The 18607-nt window shown below is 47.0% G+C and overlaps 1 protein-coding gene across 1 annotated transcript; it reads right to left on the reverse strand.

The window, feature by feature from the left end:
- Positions 1-954: 954 nt before the first annotated feature.
- Positions 955-18282, reverse strand: LOC129865375 (G2/M phase-specific E3 ubiquitin-protein ligase-like). The gene is made up of 5 exons (XM_055938123.1): positions 18002-18282; positions 17695-17873; positions 17335-17504; positions 17122-17248; positions 955-1537 (listed from the first exon to the last, which is right to left on the reverse strand). The coding sequence occupies exons 1-4, from the start codon at positions 18273-18275 to the stop codon at positions 17173-17175; spliced, it is 699 nt and encodes a 232-aa protein (XP_055794098.1). The 5' UTR covers positions 18276-18282; the 3' UTR covers positions 955-1537; positions 17122-17172.
- Positions 18283-18607: the final 325 nt, after the last annotated feature.

Genomic DNA, 18607 nt, shown 5'->3' on the forward strand with positions numbered 1-18607 from the left:
GCAGCAGGAGACTGAGGATGACAGGCTAGCTGGCCTCTTTGGGACAGGCTGTCGATCAGAGGAGAAGGGGCCTCAGGCTGTCTTACACACACAGCAGACGGACGGATGGATGCACACACGCACGCACGCAACCCCCCCCCCCCCCCCCCCCCCCCCCCCACACACACACACATCAGCAGCGGGCAGGCAGTTCTCTCCACCTGCCAGTGGACCTGTGGGACTCCTCTAATCTTCAGGCTCCTCTCTCTACCGCAGCACCACTGAACAATGGCTGCTTTCACCGTCAACCCCTACTCACACACACACACACACACACACACACACACACACACACACACACACACACACACACACACACACACACACACACACACACACACACACACACACACACACACACACACACACACACACACACACACACACACACTGCTGACAGATCCTGTGTGGTGAGCCAGCTTTCCAGGTCCTGTAAGAGCTGACTGGTTAACCACTGTGGGATTTCTCTAAACATCAAATCCGGCTCTGCTACTTGCGTGCGTCTGCGTGTGTATTCCTGTGTGTGTCCCCGTGTGTGTGTGTGTCCCTGTGTGTGTGTGTGTGTGTCCGTGTCCGTGTCCGTGTGTGTGTCCCCGTGTCCATGTGTGTCCGTGTGTGTATCCGTGTGTGTCCGTGTCCATTCCTGTGTGTGTGTGTGCATGCCTCTGTGCGTGAGAGTATGCACATTCTTGTGTGCAAGTTATCCTCCCTCTCATGCGTAAGCAGTAGAGACAGTAAAAGGCTTACATATGTACATCTGTACATTACATCTAATAGCTCATGATGAAACATTGTGTACGTTAAGGGAATATCCTCTCTCTGCAATGCATTAATAATGTATTACAGATCATAAATAGCAATGCCAGCCAGCTGAAATGTAATCATCTTTATATGTATAGGGGATATGGGATCTGGTTGGTCTTCCATTAAAAAACTCGTACAGTACACAGAGAAAATCTCAGTGTTAGACGGTCAATTGGCCGTGTAATTCCTCTGGTTAATATCATATAAATAGATATTTTAAATCCATAACAGCTGGAGTGAGTCATTGAAGCAGAGAAAAGCAAGGCAGGATATTCCCATGGATGTTCAGTTGGCCTGGGTCCAGGTCTTTGCGCTCCAGACAGATTGCGGGTGCAGTGGAGCCGTCTTGTACTGTTCTTAAAAGCAACACTTCACCTCTATTCTATCAGAACTGATTAGGACTGCCTCATCTTTTGCTCACCTCAAAGGTCCATAACGGACAAGTATTCACTGCTATCCACTGACTGGTTGTAAGCAATCCTGATACAGCGATTCTGTTCTATTTTATTCCACTACTTCTTTCAATAGGCCTCCAGTCTCTCCAGTGGTCCTGTGTGTTTGTTGGTTCTCTGGTACTGAAGGAGCTTTCCTCTACTTTGATGTCCCCTCTGGTCTATAGAGGTGACTGTCCCGTTCACTTCAGTCCAAGGATCAAACAGTTCTCCTCTCATCAGCAGCATGTGGACTCTTCATCCTGAGGACAGGACAGGTAAGCAAGTGTCAGCCACTCCAGATGGCACGCATGCAAGCAAGCACGTAAACACACACACACACACGCACACATCAACACACACACATGGCAGGCAACTTCAGATGCTCTGTCACACATCATAATGAGCGAAAACACACACACTCTGCCTAAAAAACAAGCTATGAAACATTTACAGCTCTTTTCGTCTGTTTATCTTGTTTTTCTCCAGCGTACACACACGGGAAAGTAGAGGCACTTATGTGATAAAACAATCAAGGGAAAGCCTTCAAGTCACGCTCTCACAGACACACACACTGCCATCTCCATCTGTCTCTCTCTCTGTCTCACTCTCTGTCTCACTCTCTGTCTCACTCCATCTCTTTCTCTCTTACTCTGTCTCTCTCTCTCTCTCTCTCCACTCTCTTTCTCCGTGTAAAACTTGAAGCGTTGACTGTCTCCACAGGGACCCTGCATGTAATGTAAATTGAAATACCAGAGTGATATGCGCTTCAACTCCAGACCACCATGGTGTGTGTTTATATCAAAACATATAATTCAGTTTGTCAAGTAAATTGTGGAAACTGATATGGAGTGGTCTAGCTGCTTGTTTTTACATACACACACACACACACACACACACACACACACACACACACCCACACACACACACACACACACGAAGACAAAAACACACACTCACACACACAGTCGTGTACAGCTAACCTTGAGGACCTGCAATTCAGTCCCATTCAAAATCCAATTTTCTCTAACCCCGAACCCTAAACCTAACCCTAGCTCCTAACCCTAAAACTAACCCTAACTCCTAACCCTAACCCTTAATGTAATTCTAACCTTAACCCTAAACCCCCTAGAAATAGCATTTGACCTCGTGGGGACCAACAAAATGTCCCCAGTTGGTCAAATGTTTGTTTGTTTGTTTACATTTCTTGTGGGGACTTCTGGTCCCACACACACTTTTATGGTTATAGAAATGAAGGGTTGTTCCATCTTCAACGTCAAAACTCCATTATGTTACAATTGAATACAGCAGCAAAAGAGGATATTGACAATGGTCCTCGTTAGCTTTTATCATCTACACGCTCATAGGATATCCTGCCGCTCACACTGATCACACACACCACTGGGTAGAGAAAGGCTGAATGACCCCGTCTCTTCCCCAGAGCAGGATCTCGCTCTTTCTGTAATTTTTTGCTATCTCTCTCTCGCTTTACATTTACATTTACATTTACATTTACATTTAAGTCATTTAGCAGACGCTCTTATCCAGAGCGACTTACAAATTGGTGCATTCACCTTATGATATCCAGTGGAACAACCACTTTACAATAGTGCATCTAACTCTTTTAAGGGGGGGGGGGGGGTTAGAAGGATTACTTTATCCTATCCTAGGTATTCCTTAAAGAGGTGAGGTTTCAGGTGTCTCCGGAAGGTGGTGATTGACTCCGCTGACCTGGTGTCGTGAGGGAGTTTGTTCCACCATTGGGGTGCCAGAGCAGCGAACAGTTTTGACTGGGCTGAGCGGGAACTGTACTTCCTCAGAGGTAGGGAGGCGAGCAGGCCAGAGGTGGATGAACGCAGTGCCCTTGTTTGGGTGTAGGGCCTGATCAGAGCCTGAAGGTACGGAGGTGCCGTTCCCCTCACAGCTCCGTAGGCAAGCACCATGGTCTTGTAACGGATGCGAGCTTCAACTGGAAGCCAGTGGAGAGAGCGGAGGAGCGGGGTGACGTGAGAGAACTTTGGAAAGTTGAACACCAGACGGGCTGCGGCGTTCTGGATGAGTTGTAGGGGTTTAATGGCACAGGCAGGGAGCCCAGCCAACAGCGAGTTGCAGTAATCCAGACGGGAGATGACAAGTGCCTGGATTAGGACCTGCGCCGCTTCCTGCGTGAGGCAGGGTCGTACTCTGCGAATGTTGTAGAGCATGAACCTACAGGAACGGGTCACCGCCTTGATGTTAGTTGAGAACGACAGGGTGTTGTCCAGGATCACGCCAAGGTTCTTAGCACTCTGGGAGGAGGACACAATGGAGTTGTCAACCGTGATGGCGAGATCATGGAACGGGCAGTCCTTCCCCGGGAGGAAGAGCAGCTCCGTCTTGCCGAGGTTCAGCTTGAGGTGGTGATCCGTCATCCACACTGATATGTCTGCCAGACATGCAGAGATGCGATTCACCACCTGGTTATCAGAGGGGGGAAAGGAGAAGATTAATTGTGTGTCGTCTGCATAGCAATGATAGGAGAGACCATGTGAGGATATGACAGAGCCAAGTGACTTGGTGTATAGCGAGAATAGGAGAGGGCCTAGAACAGAGCCCTGGGGGACACCAGTGGTGAGAGCACGTGGTGCGGAGACAGATTCTCGCCACGCCACCTGGTAGGAGCGACCTGTCAGGTAGGACGCAATCCAAGCGTGGGCCGCGCCGGAGATGCCCAGCTCGGAGAGGGTGGAGAGGAGGATCTGATGGTTCACAGTATCAAAGGCAGCCGATAGGTCTAGAAGGATGAGAGCAGAGGAGAGAGAGTTAGCTTTAGCAGTGCGGAGCGCCTCCGTGACACAGAGAAGAGCAGTCTCAGTTGAATGACTAGTCTTGAAACCTGACTGATTTGGATCAAGAAGGTCATTCTGAGAGAGATAGCAGGAGAGCTGGCCAAGGACGGCACGTTCAAGAGTTTTGGAGAGAAAAGAAAGAAGGGATACTGGTCTGTAGTTGTTGACATCGGAGGGATCGAGTGTAGGTTTTTTCAGAAGGGGTGCAACTCTCGCTCTCTTGAAGACGGAAGGGACGTAGCCAGCGTTCAAGGATGAGTTGATGAGCGAGGTGAGGTAAGGGAGAAGGTCTCCGGAAATGGTCTGGAGAAGAGAGGAGGGGATAGGGTCAAGCGGGCAGGTTGTTGGGCGGCCGGCCGTCACAAGACGCGAGATTTCATCTGGAGAGAGAGGGGAGAAAGAGGTCAAAGCACAGGGTAGGGCAGTGTGAGCAGAACCAGCGGTGTCGTTTGACTTAGCAAACGAGGATCGGATGTCGTCGACCTTCTTTTCAAAATGGTTGACGAAGTCATCAGCAGAGAGGGAGGAGGGGGGAGGAGGGGGAGGAGGATTCAGGAGGGAGGAGAAGGTGGCAAAGAGCTTCCTAGGGTTAGAGGCAGATGCTTGGAATTTAGAGTGGTAGAAATTGGCTTTAGCAGCAGAGACAGAAGAGGAGAATGTAGAGAGGAGGGAGTGAAAGGATGCCAGGTCCGCAGGGAGGCGAGTTTTCCTCCATTTCCGCTCGGCTGCCCGGAGCCCTGTTCTGTGAGCTCGCAATGAGTCGTCGAGCCACGGAGCAGGAGGGGAGGACCGAGCCGGCCTGGAGGATAGGGGACATAGAGAGTCAAAGGATGCAGAAAGGGAGGAGAGGAGGGTTGAGGAGGCAGAATCAGGAGATAGGTTGGAGAAGGTTTGAGCAGAGGGAAGAGATGATAGGATGGAAGAGGAGAGAGTAGCGGGGGAGAGAGAGCGAAGGTTGGGACGGCGCAATACCATCCGAGTAGGGGCAGTGTGGGAAGTGTTGGATGAGAGCGAGAGGGAAAAGGATACAAGGTAGTGGTCAGAGACTTGGAGGGGAGTTGCAATGAGATTAGTGGAAGAACAGCATCTAGTAAAGATGAGGTCAAGCGTATTGCCTGCCTTGTGAGTAGGGGGGGAAGGTGAGAGGGTGAGGTCAAAAGAGGAGAGGAGTGGAAAGAAGGAGGCAGAGAGGAATGAGTCAAAGGTAGACGTGGGGAGGTTAAAGTCACCCAGAACTGTGAGAGGTGAGCCATCCTCAGGAAAGGAACTTATCAGGGCGTCAAGCTCATTGATGAACTCTCCAAGGGAACCTGGAGGGCGATAAATGATAAGGATGTTAAGCTTGAAAGGGCTGGTAACTGTGACAGCATGGAATTCAAAGGAGGCGATAGACAGATGGGTCAGGGGAGAAAGAGAGAATGTCCACTTGGGAGAGATGAGGATCCCAGTGCCACCACCCCGCTGACCAGAAGCTCTCTGGGTGTGCGAGAACACGTGGGCAGACGAGGAGAGAGCAGTAGGAGTAGCAGTGTTATCAGTGGTAATCCATGTTTCCGTCAGTGCCAAGAAGTCGAGGGACTGGAGGGAAGCATAGGCTGAGATGAACTCTGCCTTGTTGGCCGCAGATCGGCAGTTCCAGAGGCTGCCTGAGACCTGGAACTCCACGTGGGTCGTGCGCGCTGGGACCACCAGGTTAGAGTAGCAGCGGCCACGCGGTGTGAAGCGTTTGTATGGTCTGTGCAGAGAGGAGAGAACAGGGATAGACAGACACATAGTTGACAGGCTACAGAAGAGGCTACGCTAATGCAAAGGAGATTGGAATGACAAGTGGACTACACGTCTCGAATGTTCAGAAAGTTAAGCTTACGTTGCAAAAAATCTTATTGACTAAAATGATATAGTACTGCTGGCTGGTGAAATAGGCTAGCTAGCAGTGGCTGCGTTGTTGACTTTGTTTGAAAGTGTAGCTGGCTAGGTAACCTCTAACTGGCTAGGTAACCTCGACAATTACTCTAGACTACACAATTATCTTGGAAACAAAGACGGCTATGTAGCCAGCTAAGATCAAACAAATCAAACTGTTGTACTGTAATGAAATGAAATGTAATACTACCTGTAATACTACCTGTGGAGCAAAGCGGAATGCAACTACTCGCTCCAAACCAAACCGGGAGTGCGTATCGTAGAGGGAGAGGCAATAGAAGTGTTGTTTCTTGTATTATTGTCTTTTGTGTCTTTAGAGGACTGCTTCACCTTAATGTCCCCTTTCCCTTTTCTTCTGTCCTTTAGCCTTTGTCCTTTGGCTTTCTCTGGATCGCTTGCTGGTTGGCAGACACACGCACCGTATCCGGTTCCGCGAGTGGGCTAAAAGGGGGCTAAGCTCCCTCAGTTCAAACATGAGCCCTCTCAGTTTTTGTTTTATGTCCCTATAGAAAAATAGCAAATAAGTTCAAATGAGAAAAAATGTGCATCTCCGCTGCGTCAGCACAATGGACAGAGTGCACCACAGTGTGCGTAGGGGGGGCTATGGAAAGCCACTGGGGTGGTTATGTATGACTCCTTTGGGTTTCCATAAAAAGCAGGAGAAAACACTTCTCATCTGTATGGTAGGCTAAGTGATTAAGGTGATACGCCTCTGCCTGTAATATTTGATTTGGATTTATTTGGGCGGGGTCAAGTTTACAGTCAGGTCCCAGGGGGTTGTCACTAGTTCCCACAGCCACAAAGTCATAAACCTCTCCTATTTCTTAAATGTATCTTCTTAAAATGTGATTTTAAACCTAACCCTAACCACACTGCTAACCTTATGCTTGACCCTAACCTTAAATCAAGACCAAAAATGGCAGCAATATTGCCAATGTTGACTTGGAGGCTGTGGTAGCTAGTGGAAACTGGCCCTGTACCTCAATAGTCAGGCCCTGGTGAGGATGCCGTGTTGGATGCCAAACTGTTTCCTTCCTGCTCCTCCTCTGCTGTTCCTATGGGGAGATCTCAACGGAAGTCACACTGAATTTATTATGACTGAGCTCTCTCCCGAGCCTGGAGAGGAGAGGGTATGCTCTGACCATTTTCCTGGGCTTGGAGAGGAAATGACTGCACTGCAAAATGTTCCTCGGTGTGGCACAGAAATTGTGTCAATGCTGGGGGGTCGACCCAATATCCACTGTGCATCGTTTGGAGAGAATGCTCCATTACCTGCTTCAACAAAGGCCCATGCAGGGAAGTGTGTGCCCCCGCATCGCCAAAAGGTTAGTGGACAGAGTTTAGGCCCTAATCTATGGATTTCACATGACTGGGCAGGGGTGCGGCCCACCTATTGGGGAGCCAGGCCCTACCAATCAGAATACCTTTTTCACCACAAAAGGGCTTTATTACAGACATAAATAGTCCTGTGTGGCTCAGTTGGTAGGGCATGGTGCATGCAATGCCAGGGTTGTGGGTTTGATTCCCACAGGGGACCAGTATGTAAATGTATGCACTTGTAAGTCGTTCTGGATAAGAGCGTCTGCTAAATGACAAAAATTGAAATACTCCTCAGTTTCATCGGGTGACTGGTCTCTGATGATTCCTCAGGTGGAGGGCTTGTGTGGTTACATGTGGTCTGCAGTTGTGAGGCTGGTTGGAAGTACTGCCAAATTCTCTAAAACAATGTTGGAGGCGGCTTATTGTAGAGAAATGAACATTCAGTGCTCTGGTGGACATTCCTGAAGTCAGCATGCCAATTGCATGCTCTCTCAAAAGATGTGATGTTGTGTGACAAAACCGCACATTTTAAAGTGGCCTTTTATTGTTCCCAGCACAAGGTGCACCTGTGTAATGATAATGCTGTTTAATCAGCTTTTTGGTATGCCTCACCTGTCAGGTGAATTGATTATCTTGGCGAAGGAGAAATGCTCACAAATAGGGATGTAAATAAATGTGTGCTAAAAATGTCGAGGAATAAGCTTTTTGTGAGTATGGAAAATATCTGGGATATTTTATTTCAGCTCATGAAATATGGGACCAACACTTTACATGTTGTGTTTATATTTTTGTTCACCAAATGGACATACCATGTTGGTCAATATGTATCATGTACCCAGTGCTCGTTTGGAATGTGCCATTCTGCCTTGCAGTTACATGTCCATAAGTTTGAGTAGTGTGTGCGTTGAAGGGGAGTGGTTTATGAGGTTACTGGTTCGAGGAACGTGTCTCGAGCATGATTTAAAATGTTGAGACAAGAACAAGCAGAATGGTGTGTCGCGAAGACGCCCTGTAGGCACGTCTCTCTCCTCTATTGCGCAATAACTCAAGCCAATTCATGTGCACTATTTGTTTAATTGTGTCAATTGTTTGCCAATGTTTTCAGTGCCCTGTGAAATATATATTCATCAGTTAAATTACTGTTTATCCCAACACATTCCCCCATTAATTTAGAATGTTTGGTTACTGAAATGTTGATAATTCATGAAATATAATATACAGTACATTCATACCATTCTCATTCTCCAAGTGGAAACATTGTTTGGAGAGCTCACAAACAATACAGAACTTTTTGTTTATTTAATTGCATTTACCAGTTTACTGACAATTTCTTCTTGTCATTGTTTGGAGAGCATATGTCCTGTTTCTCCGTCATGTTTAATGTTGTGTGAACGCACGTGCTTAAGCGCACATATATATACTGTACCTGGCCTGTGCGCCAAGAATAGGTGTGGCCAAATGTATTTGAGTGCCGGTTTGGGAACGTTGTAGTTAATTAACTTTTGGGTAACTAAAGTGGAGTCTGTGTCCGAGCCTGGTAGACTCCACCTGTGCTTTATTGGTTAAGACAGGTTTTGCCTGATGAGAGGCTTTTTCTTTTGAATGCTGACATTTTCAATTCAGAACTTTGTATATAACATTACATTTGTAAACATCACCATCATCTTTGAAACACCAGCGCAGTGTAAATAAATCCAACACTCATTTGCACCTCTACCTGCCTGCTTCCTGCAGAATATTTGACCTTGCGATCTCCATAAGGCACCTATTTTATACTGATACAGTGGAGCAGAGATGTTGCGCCAACCTGTCACTTCAAAAGCACTCAATGATCTCGGAGTCTGCATTTGAACTCTATGCTTATTGTGATATGGCATGATATTAACAGAATTCAATGTAATTCCAATGCAAGAACCCCCCAAAAATGTGTCCCCTCGCCAATTTCAACTGCCCAATTAGTGACTTTATCCTGCTCCGGTTCTGACACGCAAGCACCCACATAGCAAATTCTCCAGTGTTAAATCAACACTGACAGAATTACATTTAACACTCGGCCAGTGTCTATACGGGTCCACACTTTTTAGTGTTAAATTAACACAGTGCTGACGCCATTAGGCGCCGATTCAGACCTGTATACCTTTGCTAAGCATGCCTTTCCTACTCAGTATTTGGAATTCAGACGTACCTTATTCAGTCTCATAACGTGCACTGCAGTTAACTTGCGTGATCTGAATAAAAAATGCTTTCTCGTGGAGTTTTCATTCAATAGGGTTTTCAGTACATTTATCTTTAAGCCATCCCTTTAAATACGGTGTAACTTTTAGTTTGACTTTTGTCGACAGACTCATTAGAATATATCGAGAGAACGGGTTGAGAATATTAGGGATCAATGAAAGAAAGCCATCCAAATATATCTGTCTCTGTTTCAGCACCAATTGGTAGATACATTTTCTTTCCTGATCTTTAGGTTCAGGAAAGTATTCATGAATGAATTTATTAACCTTTCTGCATGAAAAGAAGAAAACGGTAATTTGACTCATTCTGAATATTGCCACATTCAGTTCTTCAACCCATGGTAATGTTGGAAGATTAATGTACATATCATTAGCCCTTCATAAGCTTTACTGTGGGAAAGTTGATATGCTTCAGTTTGTTGCCAAATGGCTGGTTTCAAATTTGACCCCAGCGATTAGGCACAGAAACTTGACCAGTATTACCTAGTGTTGATTTTTCAGTGTCACATTTATAGTGTTTATTCAAGAGTTAAATTAAATCTGTAAGAGTGGTGTAAAGTAACCCCACTGTTGGTGTTAATAACCAGTGTTGAGAGCGAGAGTGTTATTGTGTCAGTTTTACTCTGTAGGGAGTAAAACATTCCCCATCAAAACCACGCACATCATTATTATATTTCCCAGCATGCTCTACCGCAGCAAGATTTTGGGGGATTGTTTTTAATACCTGTGTTTTTGCATGTACATTGATTGATTCATTAATAAATAATAAATAAATAACATCAATTATTCTAAACTAATCCAATCATTTAGTTAGATTTATTGCCCCCATTACTGAAATGGTTGTTCCAGTTAAAATGGTTTAGGTAGTCTCCTTTTACAATATTTCTAACCCTGAGTCATTCTGAATACAGATTGAGGGTGAATAAAAAGTCAAATTGAGGCCTCCCGAGTGGCGCAGTGGTCTAAGACACTGCTAGGAGTATCACTAGAGATCCTGGATCGAGTCCTATGGAACGCCGTTTGGGTTGTGAAGCACAAGGTCAAAACGCGGTCTTTTTAATGCTACGCATGTAAAGTAAGTAGGTGCAGGCGCTAAATTAACGTGCGCATGCATTAAGTTAACGTCTTCACGTGCTAAATTAACGCCTACACGTGACAAATAAGCGCGTGCAAATGTGCCTGCAGGAGGTCCAACATGTGCTAAATAAACGGCTGCAAGCAGTCCTGCACTCATCAAATTACCGCCTACAGCTGCTAAATATACATCTACACACGCTAACTTAATGCATTCTTTAATATGCACATTTTACCAGCCAATTTCACTAGCTCTTCCTTTCAACCAGATTTCACAGTTTGAGGGAACTTCCTTTTCCACTGCAAGCAGAGTATGAACCTTCACAAGGTAACGATTTTGTCTTTTTAAAATTGTTGTTACTGAATCATAAAGTTTATCAGCTAGTTTACAGTGGAAGGATCTGTTTCTCATCGCTGGCTATAACATTCAGCTAACATTAATCTAGCACCAGGATCAGCAGTGCTAAGCATAAGCTAAGTCAGATACTGGCCAGCTAATTTAGCTGACGTTGGTAGCCTCGAACCCCAGACATATTATATCATATAGTTAGCCTCAAACTCTGCCCGGCCATACTGCTAGCCGCAGTGAAAGGCGTCTCTTGTGTTTTACTAAAAACCCTGCTGAAAAAACATGTCTACTATAACAGCCATGGAAACACATTGGATTATGTTAATACTATCAAGGTAAATTACATACTAGCTTGAATGCAGGGCCAGGCATACATAGATAAGACAACGGAGATACTCCAAAAACATCCTGCTGTGGGCTAACGCTAATCCTGGTAGTTGTCGATTTTTGGACTACGTTGTCTTTAATTTGCTTTATAATTGACTAAAGGAAGACAGGCTACCTAAATGTGACTTATCGGCAAGTACTGAAGCAAGACATGTTTTTGTGTTACATTTTTAGCCCAAAACCTTGTATTTAAGCAAAACAACAGCTGAAGGTAGGCAACTTCTTCAGCCTGACTGGCTGTCATTTCAATGCTAGCGATTAGCATTAAGACACTGAAAAGCTCACATGAAGCAAATTTGGCCAGTGACAACCTTGTAAAACGTTTGCTACAACATATCAGCTTTCGAACAGAGTAGACTTTAATTAATGTGCACGTTCACATTCCATCGAAGCCAATTAGGGTATAATAACAACTTCAGGCATACACCCAGAACTATATAGTACTGCTTCAAAGGAATAGGATTCCCATTCCTTCCGCTTTATTTTCACACAATTGTGTCTTGCAGAAGGGAACCATGCAGAGGAGCTTGGAGTGGGCAAGGGGGAGGCTGATAAAGCAGCAGAGAAGACCTGATTCATCAAGTATCACAGTTAATTCTGGTGATTCTCACCTGGTTGGCATGCACAACACTGCAAGATATGCAACATTAAGCCCAATCAAATATCCAATGTTATTAAAACAATCTACGGTCAAGCAACATTTAATGTCAGTTGTGTGTTAATGTTATGAACTACAAACAATCTATGGTTCTTGGAGTCAATGAATCAATTGAAAGTGACTACAATTAGAAATGATTTTAAAACCACTGTGCCAGTAAAGATTACAAAAAAAAGTAGTCTTCTCTTATGGTTCTCTTTACATTTTTTCAGATACTTCAATCCGACACTTAATGTTTGACGTCAGGCAGAACTTCTTCAGCCACCGTAGGATGGAGAGCCGCCGATTTACATTTTTGACAGCAGTGTCTGTGTGGGTGTACCAGGAAAGGACGTTAGAAGTTAGATCCCCATGATATCGACGCTTCTTAACATTTCGACTGCAGCCAGGTCGATATCGATTTTAAAAACGTGAACAATAGATGTTGTGTAGCACACGGTAGAAAAAGATTTGCTGGACCAACTCCAGTTTGCCTATTGTCCCAACAAATTTGTCAATTATGCATTTTTCAAATGTCAGTGTGCTTTCTTTTATAGCTCCGCTTTCAACACCATCCTGACCCACAAACTGATTAGCAGACTCAGGCCTCTGGGTGTAAACACTGTAAAAACAAATTAGATTTTTTACATTATCACAAGAATGTGTATCCCCAGAACGGACCTAACACCTCAACATGCTGACAACACTACCAGGGTACACCTGATCACTAGTATTCATGAGGACATGAAGGAGCTGTGGGACCTGACATGATGGTGATAGGACAACGGCCTCAGCGTAAGCAAAACAAAGTAGATGGTGAGACTTAATGACCTTTCTCCCATCTACTGTACATTGACAGAGATGATCAGCAGGTTCTGATATCCCCTGATTTCCTTTTCTGCCTTTAGTCACATCACTCAAAAAAGTCCCACCAGTGCTTCTCCACTACCCTCATCAACTTGCTGCACCACGAGCTATGTACCAAATACAATGTCTGTTTTAATTGCCATAACACAGGTAAATGAATTGTCCATATTTACTGTAAGATTTATTTATGGTAACATTGCACATATTGTAACATTATAGTCCCTTGTGTCACGTTCCTGACCTTATTTCCTTTGTTTAGTATTTGTTTAGTTGGTCAGGACGTGAGCTGGGTGGGCATTCTATGTTTTGTGTTTCTATGTTGGGTTTATTGTTTGGCCTAATATGGTTCTCAATCAGAGGCAGGTGTTTGTCATTGTCTCTGATTGGGAACCATATTAAGGTAGGCTGTTTCTCACTGTTTGTTTGTGGGTGATTGTTCCTGTTCGTGCGTTCATGTGTTTTATGTTCTCTCGTTGAAGACTGTAGCGTCGTTGGTTTCGTTTTGTTTATTGTTTTGTTCGTGTTAAAGTAAGTGTTCCAATAAATATGGAAACGTACCACGCTGCGATTTGGTCCTCCTCTCTTCCACCTAACGACGATCGTTACAGAATGACCCACCATAATCGGACCAAGCAGCGTGGTAATGGGCAGCAGCGACAGCAGCAGCAGCGGCCCATTACGCAGGACTCGTGGACTTGGGAGAAGGATCTGGGCTATACAACCTGGGAGGAAATAGAGCACCGGTCGATCGATCCAGAGAGAGTGCCGGACACCGCCTGGGATTCGTTGGAACAGTGCGAGGAGGGATACAGGAGAATGGAGGAACGGAGATGTTATCAAGGTACGCGGCTAGCACGGAAGCCTGTGAAGCAGCCCCAAAAATGTCTTGGGGGGGGGGGGCTAAAAGGGAGTGTGGCGAAGTCAGGTAGGAGACCTGCGCCAACTCCCCGTGCTTACCGTGGAGAGCGAGAGTACGGGCAGACACTGTGTTATGCGGAAGAGCGCACGGTGTCTCCTGTACGTGTGCTTAGCCCGGTGCGGTACTTTCCAGCTCCATGTATCGGAGGGCTAGAGTGGGCATCGAGCGAGGTGCCATGAAGCCGGCTCAACGTATCTGGCCTCCAGTACGTCTCCTCGGGCCGGTGTACATGGCACCAGCCTTACGCATGTTGTCCCCGGTTCGCCAGCACAGCCCAGTGCGGGCTATTCCACCTCGCCGCACTGGCCTGGCTACGGGGAGCATTAAACCAGGTAAGGTGGGGCAGGCTCGGTGCTTAAGAGCTCCTGTACGCCTTCACGGTCCGGTATATCCGGCGCCACCTCCTCGCCCCAGCCCAGTACCACCAGTGCCTACACCACGCACCAGGCTTCCTCTGCGTCTCCAGAGCCCTGTGCGCCCTGTTGCTGCTCCCCGCACTAGCCTTAAGGTGCGTGTCCTTAGCCCGGTACCACCAGTTCCGGCACCAGGCCTACTGTGCGCCTCAGCCGGCCAGAGTCTGCCGTCTGCCCAGTGCCGCCTGCACTGCCCGTCTGCCTAGCTCCGCCTGCACTGCCCGTCTGCCAAGCGCCGTCTGAGCTGTCCGTCTGCCCAGCGCCGCCTGCGCTGCCCGTCTGCCCAGCGCCGTCTGAGCCGCCCATCTGTCCTGAGCCTTCAAAGCCGCCCGTCTGTGCTGAGCCTTCAAAGCCACCCGTCTGTCCGGAGCCTTCAGAGCCGTCCGTCAGTCAGGAGCCGCCAGAACCGCCCGCCAGACAGGAGCCGCCAGAGCCGCCCGCCAGACAGGAGCCGCCAGAGCCGCCCGCCAGACAGGAGCCGCCAGAGCCGCCCGCCAGACAGGAGCCGCCAGAGCCGCCCGCCAGACAGGAGCCGCCAGAGCCGCCCGCCAGACAGGAGCCGCCAGAGCCGCCCGCCAGACAGGAGCCGCCAGAGCCGCCCGCCAGACAGGAGCCGCCAGAGCCGCCCGCCAGACAGGAGCCGCGAGAGCTAACCGCCAGCCAGGAGCCGCCAGGAGCCGCCAGAGCCGCCCGCCAGACAGGAGCCGCGAGAGCTAACCGCCAGCCAGGAGCCGCCAGGAGCCGCCAGAGCCGCCCGCCAGACAGGAGCCGCCAGAGCCGCCCGCCAGACAGGAGCCGCGAGAGCTAACCGCCAGCCAGGAGCCGCCAGGGCCGCCAGCCAGCCAGGAGCCGCCAGAGCCGCCAGCCAGCCAGGAGCCGCCAGAGCCGCCAGCCAGCCAGGATCTGCCAGAGCCGTCAGTCAGCCAGGATCTGACAGAGTCGTCAGTCAGCCAGGATCTGCCAGAGTCGTCAGTCAGCCAGGAGCTGCCAGAGCTACCTGTCACGCCGGCGATGCCGGAATTTCCCCTCAGTCCGGAGCTGCCCCTCCGTCCGGAGCTGCCCCTCCGTCCGGTGCTGCCCCTCAGTCCGGTGCTGCCCCTCAGTCCGGTGCTGCCCCTCAGTCCGGTGCTGCCCCTTAGTCCAGTGGGGTTAATATGGAGGGTCGCCATTAAGAGGAGGCCACGGAAGCGGGGATTAACTATGGTGGGGTGGGAGCCACGTCCAGAGCCAGAGCCGCCACCGTGGACAGATGCCCACCCAGACCCTCCCCTATAGGTTCAGGTTTTGCGGCCAGGGTCCGCACCTTGGGGGGGGGGGGGGGGGGGGGGGGGGGGTACTGTCACGTTCCTGACCTTATTTCCTTTGTTTAGTATTTGTTTAGTTGGTCAGGACGTGAGCTGGGTGGGCAATCTATGTTTTGTGTTTCTATGTTGGGTTTATTGTTTGGCCTAATATGGTTCTCAATCAGAGGCAGGTGTTTGTCATTGTCTCTGATTGGGAACCATATTAAGGTAGGCTGTTTCTCACTGTTTGTTTGTGGGTGATTGTTCCTGTTCGTGCGTTCATGTGTTTTATGTTCTCTCGTTGAAGACTGTAGCGTCGTTGGTTTCGTTTTGTTTATTGTTTTGTTCGTGTTAAAGTAAGTGTTCCAATAAATATGGAAACGTACCACGCTGCGATTTGGTCCTCCTCTCTTCCACCTAACGACGAGCGTTACACCTTGACATACATGACTTAACTTTTTTGCATAATTCTCAGTTTACCAACTAAGAAATCATACATGTATTAAAATATTAAAGCGGCATTATGTATTACTGTGTCCAATTGATTCTGGTTGGTTGTAATGTTTTTGAAAACTTTCGCTACACAACTTTTTTTTCCTGATGGCCAATCCTGTCGCAAACTTTCCTAATATCAATCATTTTGGAACACGTCACCAATTAACATTGGCTGCAGTATTACGAACTTTACTAGGTAGACATACAATAAACATGTCACGAATCCCGCTTCCTGAGTCTGTTTTTGCCTGTGTTCTGTCCTGGAGTGTTTTTTCCGGTGTCCTGGAACGCACCCTGTCTGGTTGCCGGGCGACGTAGCTAGTTGGAGGATCTCTGAGTACCCGCACCTGTATCCCATCAGCTATCTGCATACCTGGTCCTGATCATCACCCCTCCACTTCATAAGCGCTGACCTGACATCCATTCCCTGCCGGATCGTTAGCCATGAACAGTATGTTGTGCCAGCGTATCAGCCTCCAGTTTGATAGAGTTTGTTTTGTTGTTTTGTACGTCTTGCTTGCCTTGAACTTACCTCTGTTTTTTCTGTCTACAGTCATTCATCCGGAACACTCATCCCATCCCTACCTGGTCGTCGGTGACTTTAGTTACTTCCTTGGATCTGCTTACTCAATTCCATCAACTCACCTCCGCTGCCCGCTCCGCTACTTGGATTTTTCTATCACTACATTTAAACTTGTAAATAAATACTCACCTTCGTCTTACTCTCCTTGTCCTGGTCTGCTTCTGGGTTCTACTTTAGAGAACCGTGACAAAACATTTTGGATTAGTGCCCTTAAATGAATTCTCTTTAAATCAAATAAAAATAAAACAGCTGTAGACCTTACAGGGAAATGCTTACTTACAAGCCCTTAACCAACAATGCAGTTTTAAGAAAAATACCTAAACAAAAATAAAAAATGTAAGTAACAAATAATTAAAGAGCAGCAGCAAAATAACAATAGCGAGGCTATATATAGGGGGTACCGGTTAGTCAAGGTAATATATACATGTAAGTAGAGATATTAAAGTGACTATGCATAGATAATAACAGAGAGTAGCAGCAGCGTAAAAGAGGGGGGGCAATGCAAATAGTCTGATTGGATGTTCGGTAGACTTACGGCTTGGGGGTAGAAGCTGTATAGAAGCCTCTTGGACCTAGACTTGGCTTCTCAGTCTTCTCTGAAGAGGCTTGAGTGTCTATTCTTGTAAGGCAGGAGACCTAAACACTCCAGACCCTCTTTGAATCTATAAAGTAAAAAAAGTCCCATAATGAATTTGCCCTGAAGAATTTAACTGAGCTTATGAGATTCCTTAGATATATGGAAACTCACTGTTCAAGAGCATCCCGTAGCCTGCTTTCTAAGTAGAACTTTGTGGCTGACTCCTCCAGGTCATCACTCTCCAGTGTACGAATGTATCGCACTGAACCCAACATGACCAGTTGTTCGGAGGCTTCCATGACCGCCGATTGTGCCTCGTCAACAGTTTGTGCTAACTGGATCTTAGATAGTTCAATAGTCAACAGTGTTTTGTGACAAATTAGCAAAACAATAAACTGATTATCACTACCCTTAAAAGGAAACCAAATCCATGTGGAAAAGAATTTATGAACAACTACAACCCTAAAAAAAATGCTAACTTAGTGCAAATTAACAGTAACATAACATCCGTCTGAGTATAAAGTGACTTACCTTCTCCAACTTCTCTCTGAAGTCATATTCCGCAATTTCTTTCAGTTCTGGCACAGGAGATTGTAGGCCACACACTTGCCTGTATAGCCTCTCTGAATTATTTTGGGGCTCTACACCCCCATGTACCAGACAGACAGCAATCATGCGGCCCATCTGCTTGTATAAGACATCATAGAGTGCTGTCACACAGAAGATAAACAGTAAATAAAGGACAAATTACATAACATACAAAAATCAAATGTCATACTGAATTCATACTTATTGCCATAAACAAGCGTGTCTTTGTTGGTGTAAAAGTGTAACTCACCTTGAGAGTTGCAAGAAAGGCATTTATGCCAATCAGGTCCCTCAAATATTGCAGAGGAATGGATGGCACTCATTAGCAGCCGGAGAAATTCCCTTGAGGGACCACCCTCATCAGCTGCCCCTTTTCCGTCAGCATCCCTAAAAACAATGTTTATTTTTGCCTCCGGATGAAAGCGGGCTCTCTTCAAGCCTCTCATTGCACAATCATAAACGTTGTCCCTCAAGTTAATTTGGTTGGCATCAGGGGCAAAAGCAGAGTCAACATTGCTGCTCATTAACTTCAGCAGTCATTGGAGGTCAACACTAAAAAAGAGATTCAGAATAACAAGGCTCAGATACTTCCCACAATTCCTCTGTAATAACAAGACATTGAATTATTTACAGGGATGACTTACTCATTGTCATGATCACCAACATCAACAGACGAGAGTGGACTCCATGGAGGGGAGGCCACATATTGTGGTGAAGGTGGACGATAAGTCTCAGGGAATGGTGGAGGGGAGGCCACAGGAAGTGGTACAGGTGGAGGGGGGCACAAGAAGTGTTGCAGAAGATGGGGGGGCACAGGAATAGGTGCTGCCACAGGTGTACCCTCGTTTGTAGAAGT

The sequence above is a fragment of the Salvelinus fontinalis genome, chromosome 11, assembly GCF_029448725.1.
Source record: "Salvelinus fontinalis isolate EN_2023a chromosome 11, ASM2944872v1, whole genome shotgun sequence".
NCBI classification, from domain to species: domain Eukaryota; kingdom Metazoa; phylum Chordata; class Actinopteri; order Salmoniformes; family Salmonidae; genus Salvelinus; species Salvelinus fontinalis.

Coding starts and splice junctions, on each gene's coding strand:
- LOC129865375 (XM_055938123.1), bottom strand. CDS start 18,275: ATGAGCAGCAATGTTGACTCTGCTTTTGCCCCTGATGCCAACCAAATT. Junction 17,874..18,001: donor CCTTTCTTGCAACTCTCAAG/GTGAGTTACACT, acceptor TCTGTGTGACAG/CACTCTATGATGTCTTATAC. Junction 17,505..17,694: donor TCAGAGAGAAGTTGGAGAAG/GTAAGTCACTTT, acceptor GAACTATCTAAG/ATCCAGTTAGCACAAACTGT.